The 7500-nt window shown below is 34.7% G+C and overlaps 1 protein-coding gene across 2 annotated transcripts in view; it reads left to right on the plus strand.

The window, feature by feature from the left end:
* The window catches only part of roraa (RAR-related orphan receptor A, paralog a), a 917687-nt gene that overhangs the window by 884883 nt on the left and 25304 nt on the right, over positions 1-7500 (plus strand). For both annotated transcript variants that reach the window (XM_061970377.2, XM_061970378.2), the window contains 2 exons: positions 3905-4300; positions 4861-4982. In XM_061970377.2, the coding sequence (XP_061826361.1) occupies positions 3905-4300; positions 4861-4982 (518 nt within the window). The remainder of the gene's footprint in view (positions 1-3904; positions 4301-4860; positions 4983-7500) is intronic.

Genomic DNA, 7500 nt, shown 5'->3' on the forward strand with positions numbered 1-7500 from the left:
TCCGGTTCCTGTTGTCCGTTTCCTGTAACCTGGTTCCTGTTTCCTGGTTCCTGTTGGCTGTTTCATGTTTCCTGGCTATTGTTTTCTGGTTCCTGTTGGCAGTTTCCTGTAACCTGCCTCCTGTTTTCTGGTTCCTGTATCCTGTTGCCTCTTTCATGTAACCTGTTATCCTGGTTTATGTTGGCTGTTTCCTGTTTCCTGTCTCCTGTTTCCTCTTGCCTGTTTCCTGTAACCTGTTATCCTGGTTTATGTTTCCTGTTTCCTGTTGCCTGTAACCTGTTATCCTGGTTCCTGTTGGCTGTTTCCTGTCTCCTGTTTCCCCTGCATGTGCATTAACCAGTTGCACTATTTGTTCTTTGACATCTCTGTATTTTGGGATTTGTCACCAGCAGTTCCTGACAGATGCACTAAAATAAATATATTTAGTTTCATAGTTTCCACTTACCTGCCCCTCGGTCTCCTCTTGGGTAAAAAGCGCACATGCAGGTCCTCCATGGTTTGTATTTGATAATAAGCCATGTTCATTGGTTGCAGTTTGTTGCAGCACTATTTGGAAGTGGAAGAATTTGCAAGTAGCAATAATCTGCATTGAAAAAAGATGTCTCAAACGCAATCTCCCTGGCGGCTGGAGGCGTAGTCCGGGTGAGGCTGGGGCCGCACAAAGTGTTCACTTCAGAATCACCTTTTGACCACGGCTTGCTTAACTCAAGTTGCTCTTTGTGTCGCCCAAAAGTTTGCCGTACTTCAATTTTCGTGTGGCATCCTTATTGTGGTTAGCGGGATTGAAGCTGGTGGTAACACATCTCACTGTTAGCGACACATTCACGCTAAATGTCATCCAACGTGCAACCTTGGCTTAATACACTTTAGACGCACACATGCATACATATTCATGCATGCAATACACATTCAAGTGCATTAACACACAGTCTGTAGGTACACACAATCAGAACAGATGAAGGTGACTCTTGCCTTCACTCAACACACACCAGCCCATCTGCCTGCATTCCCCTCTATGCCTCTCCACACACACACACACACACACACACACACACACACACATAGATTCCCTGTGACCAGCTGTCATAATTCCAAGACTTTAGAGCTCTCTGTCTCACTCACATGATTTTATTTGCAGTGTAAGACACTGAGATTTATTTTTGTGTGTGACATCATATGATTTGTTCTCTCAGGCATTTTTTTTTCTTTTGTCATGGCCGTCACTGTCTCTACTCTTAATTGGATAAGAAAGAGACTGCTACTTTGGAGAGAAAAATATATAGTCCTAGTTTATTGAACAAGGTACAAAAATAAATCAATTTGTGTTTAGAAGTGTTTGTAATAATACTAAGTGCCTCAGGCATTAGTTATATAATGCATACTTCACAGGACACAACATTAGGTACACCTGCAGGAAATAATGAAAGTTTCTGCTTGGAAAAACATAACTGCTCGGTTTGTATACACTGCATGTGTATTATATTATATAAACAGTACAGGCCAAAAGTTTGGACACGCCTTCTCATTTCATGACTATTTACAATGTAGATTGTCACATCAAAACTATGAATGAACACATGTGGAGTTATGTACTTAACAAAAAAAAAGGTAAAATAACTAAAAACATGTTTTATATTCTAGTTTCGATGAGCTTCAAGCACACCTGTGAAGTGAAAACCATTTCCTCTTGAAGCTCATTGAGAGAATGCCAAGAGTGTGCAAAGCAGTAATCAGAGCAAAGGGTGGCTATTTTGAAGAAACTAGAATACAAGAATAGAATACAATAATCAAAAACGATAATAAAATCAACAACAACAACAACAACAACAAAAATAAAATAAAAAAATAAAAAAATAGTATTGGAAATATCAAAAACAAATCAAAATATTTAAAAAAATGATAATAAAAACAAAAGCATTTATAAAAAATTAAAAAACAAAAACTGAAAAAAAGAATATTGGAAATATTAAAACTGATCAAAATAATAATCAAAAATAATAAATAATCATAAATAATAAATAAATAAAATAATAATAAAAACTTTTTTTTTTATTAAAAAAACGGAAAAAAATAATATTATAAATATTAAAAGCAAATCAAAATAACATTCAAAAAATTATAACAAAAATAAAATATGTATAAAAAAAGAATAGCATAGGAAATATTAAAAACATCAAAATAATATTAAAAAAATTATAATAAAGAATGTATTACAAAACATGTTTTCAGTTATTTCACCTTTTTTTTGTTAAGTACATAACTCCACATGTGTTCATTCATAGTTTTGATGTGACAATCTACAATGTAAATAGTCATGAAAATAAAGATTGAATGAGAAGGTGTGTTCAAACTATTGGCCTGTACTGTATATGTTAGTTATCAACTATTACATTATTAACCATAAGAAAATAATAAAGATAAGTGGTATAGATTTTCACCGCATCGTATGTTGAGATAATAAGAGATGAATATTTTGCCCATGTTGACAAACACGTAGACACTTCAATGGAGAATGATTATAATTTTGCATGCAAAATACATATAAATGCCATAAATGCCCTTTTACTTAAAACATTTTTTTATCTTGTTGTTAAAAACGACAATGAGCGGACAGGGATAAAGGGCGGGGAGTTCTTTCTTGAATTCAATAGTGTTTTTCCACCTTCTTTATCAAAGTCCTAGCACTCGCAACTTTCTTTGGTCCAATTTTTTTTGTACATTTTTTTTTAAAGTACAAAAAGGCTTTTAATTTCCATATTCGAATTACACTGAATGATATGTGGAAAAATGTACTACTTTGCTATGTGCAATGTTTATTGAAATATTAAAAAAATATATATATATCTAAATAATCAAAAAACGATAATAAAATCAACAACAACAACAACAAAAATAAAATAAAAAAATAATAGAATAGTATTGGAAATATCAAAAACAAATCAAAATATTCAAAAAATGATAATAAAAACAAAAACATTTATAAAAAATTAAAAAACAAAAACTGAAAAAAATAATATTGGAAATATTAAAACTTATCAAAATAATAATCAAAAATAATAAATAATCTTAAATAATAAATAAATAAAATAATAATAAAAACAATTTTTTTATTAAAAAAAACAGAAAAAAAAATAATATTAGAAATATTAAAAGCAAATCAAAATAACATTCAAAAGATTATAACAAAAACAAAATATGTATTAAAAAATAGCATAGGAAATATTAAAAACATCAAAATAATAGTAAAAGATGATAATAAAAAATGTATTAAAAAATAAAAAATAAAAAAATAATAATATTTGAAATATTAAAAACAAAACATTTTTGTTTTTACAAACAAAAAAAATGTATACAAAATAAAAAACAAAAACTGAAAAAAAAATTTTTTAAATATTAAAAAGGTCAAAATAATAATCAAAAAACGATAATCAAAACTAAAAAATTTATTTAAAAAAATGTTTTAAACTGAAAAAAATTATAATATTGGAAATATTAAAAGCAAACCAAAATAACATTCAAAACATGATAACAAAAACAAAATATGTATTAAAAATGAAAAACAAAAACTGAAAAAAATAATAATAGAGGAAATATTAAAAACATCAAAATAATATTCAAAAAATGATAATAAAAAACGTATTAAAAAACAACAAATTAAAAAAAGAATACTATTAAAAATATTAAAAACAAATCAAAATAATATTCAAAGATGATAATAAAAATCTAAAAAATTGTACAACATTTTAAAAACCCCACAAAAAAAGAATGTCAGAAAAGAAAATGTAATTTTTCTGTTAATAAATCAGTCTTTTCCACTTTCTTGTCTCACACATTTGTCCATGTGACGTATAATGAGATCTCGCTATATGACGCTTCACTTATGACGTCTCATGTCGTCCTACAGCGGTGAAGTTTGGCCGCATGTCCAAAAAGCAGCGAGACAGCCTCTACGCCGAGGTCCAGAAGCATCGGCTCCAGCAGCAGCAGCGGGACCACCAGCAGCAGCCCGGGGAGGCGGAGCCGCTCACACCCAGCTACGGCCTCTCTGCCAACGGCCTGACGGAGCTCCACGACGACCTCAGCGGCTACATGGACGGCCACACCCCCGACGGCACCAAGCCCGACTCGGCCGTCAGCAGCTTCTACCTAGACATCCAGCCCTCCCCGGACCAGTCCGGCCTGGACATCAACGGCATCAAGCCCGAGCCCATTTGCGACTTTGCCCCCGGCTCGGGCTTCTTCCCCTACTGCTCCTTCACCAACGGAGAGACTTCCCCCACCGTGTCCATGGCAGAACTCGGTGAGGAGACTGGGAGGGAAGACAGAAGAATGGAGGGTGGGGGGGGGGACTCGACCGTGGGGCAAGCGACACAAAGGTTGCTTAAAATAGCAGGAGGTTGGAGACTCATCTCCAACACTCATTAAAAGAGCCTCTTTTTTGTAATTAGTTTCCATTAATTAGGGCCAATCAGGATCCAGCAGGGCAAGCGTCTGGGGAAATCATTTTTTTTAGGCTCCCCTGTGCCTCGGAACTCCTTTTAACAGATGTGTTTTCAAAACCATTTAAATTCTTGTGCTCACTACTTGTCTGAGAGCAAATGTGACCTTTGTTTGAGGGAGTAACACGCTGCCCCCCCCCCCCCACCCCCATTTGTGTCACAACTAGATTAGCTCTGCTTTAAGCTACGAGCGTCCTGGAGGCAGTAAAAAGCAAATGTCAACAAGCTTCTTCTTTTTTTTCTTCCCCGGTACGGAACCAAAAAAAAAAGAGAGAAAAAAAACCCACGCGTATCCGCCTCTCCTCCTCGCTCTGTAAATAAATCATCTTTTTCCTGTGACACCTCTCATCTTGTGTTTCAGAGCACTTGGCCCAAAATATCTCCAAATCACACATGGAGACATGTCAGTACCTGAGAGAGGAGCTGCAGCAGATGACCTGGCAGGCCTTCCTGCAGGAGGAGGTGGAGAGTTACCAGAACAAGGTAGAGTTGTACGGTATACCGGTATTAGTATAGTACCGCCATACTAATGAATCATATTTGGTACTATACCGCCTCGAAAAAGTACCGCTCGGCCTAGGGGTGTAACGGTACACAAAAATGTCGGTTCGGTACGTACTTCGGTTTAGAGATGCCAATAAATGCGTTAAAATGTAATATCGGAAATTATCGGTATCGTTTTTTTTATTATCCGTATCGTTTTTTGTTTTTTTTTGTTTTTTGTTTTTTTATTAAATCAACATAAAAACACAAGATACACTTACAATTAGTGCACCAACCCAAAAAACCTTCCTCCCCCATTTACACTCATTCACACAAAAGGGTTGTTTCTTTCTGTTATTAATATTGTGGTTCCTACATTATATATCAATATATATCAATACAGTCTGCAAGGGATACAGTCCGTAAGCACACATGATTGTGCGTGCTGCTGGTCCACTAATAGTACTAACCTTTAACAGTTAATTTTACTCATTTTCATTAATTACGATTTTCTATGTAACTGTTTTTATATTGTTTTACTTTCTTTTTTATTCAAGAAAATGTTTTTAATTTATTTATCTTATTTTATTTTAATTTTATTTTTTTAAAGTACCTTTACTTCACCATACCTGGTTGTCTAAATTAGGCATAATAATGTGTTAATTCCACGACTGTATATATCGGTTGATATCGGTATCTGTAATTAAAGAGTTGGACAATATCGGAATATCGGGTATCGGCAAAAAGCCATTATCGGACATCCCTACCTCGGTATAGAGGTCACGGTTCGGTTCATTTTCGGTACAGTAAGAAAACAACAAAATATACATTTTTTGGTTATTCATTTACCAAATTTGTAAACAATGGCGTTATCCTTTTAACATTGGGAACACTATAATAATTCTGCCCACGTTAATCCACATTAAACTGCCTCAAGTTGTTGCTCAGATTAAATAAAATGACAAAACTTTTCTTCTACATATAAAAAGTGCAACATTAAACAGTTTCAAGTCAACTCATCATGCTTAATTTATTACAGCATTTGGGAAGCCTGTAGTTGATTTTTATTATGTAAATGTTATATTTTGATCAACATGTGATAGCAGGGACCCTGCCATTCAAAACTAGGCTGCTCCATTACCAGTGTTGGGTTAGTTACTGAAAACCAGTAACTAGTTACAGTTACTAGTTACTTTATTTCAAAAGTAACTCAGTTACTAACTCAGTTACTTAAACCAAAAAGTAATGCGTTACTGTGAAAAGTAACTATTTAGTTACTTATATATATATATTTTTTAATTTTTTTAAGGCCCCATTTAATGCCCTTTTAAGCCTTCATTTTAGTACTGTTATTGCACTGGAGAATAATACAATGTGTTGATCAACTTGACATGCATTTGCATCACTGAACTCTGCTAAGCAATGTGCTCTACATACAACACACAAAGACAAAGATATGTTTTAAAGGGCCAATTTGTTTCAGACCAGAACAAATTGACAAAACTATTTTAAATAGCTGCAACTTAACATACATAAGTAACAAACAGCATAATAACAACATAGCTGTAAAACAAGAAAGGCACACACTACATACATAAAGCCTAACCAGGTGTTTTCTCAAGGAATTCTGAAATAAAATCATGTCTGAAGCCCAGAACACTCGACACATTTCCCCACTTAGTTTAGAGAAAAGGAAATATTAGCCTGGCCCACTAGTATCCCTCTTTAGGTTTGTGAACTTTATAGTCTAAACATTTAGAGTGATGTGATAATCAAACACTCTAAAAGTTTAAAATGAAAGAGTATATAAGAGAATTGACAGAGTGTGTGTACCTTCAGTGTGCAGTGCCTCATTAAAATCCAGCCACTGTTGGAGGTGGAGGTGAAGTGTGTGTCTCTTTACTAGCTTCGTCGAAGCATGTTGTTTTTGTCGCTGTTTCAGCATATTTGAAACTTACATTCAACTAAAATGTTCTTTTCTTTGTGGTCGATAAAAGAAACGTACTGAAAATATCTCCATTTTAAGAAACTCGGCTTCGGGGTTCGCCATGACGTCTTGATAGTAGACACAGGCACGCCCCCTCCCACACACACACACTCACACACACACACACACACACACACACACGTACACACAGACAGCGCGCGGCGCGCCTCTTTTTTGTCGCCTCTTCAGCAGCGCTGCAACACTCAGATCTTCTCAGTTTCTAGCCGATACTACATAAAAAATAACGCAAAATAACGCAGTAACGCATCATGTAGTAACGGTAACGGAGTTACTGAATATAAAAAAATAACGCGTTAGATTACTAGTTACCGCCGATAGTAACGGCGTTACAGTAGCGCGTTACTTTGTAACGCGTTAGTCCCAACACTGGTAACGGTACACAAAAATTTCGGTTCGGTACGTACTTCGGTTTAGAGATATTATATATTATCGGCCAATAAATGCGTTAAAATGTAATATCGGAAATTATCGGTATCGTTTTTTTTTTATCCGTATCGTTTTTTTCGTTTT

Source organism: Nerophis lumbriciformis, linkage group LG10 (assembly GCF_033978685.3).
Source record: "Nerophis lumbriciformis linkage group LG10, RoL_Nlum_v2.1, whole genome shotgun sequence".
NCBI classification, from domain to species: Eukaryota; Metazoa; Chordata; class Actinopteri; order Syngnathiformes; family Syngnathidae; genus Nerophis; species Nerophis lumbriciformis.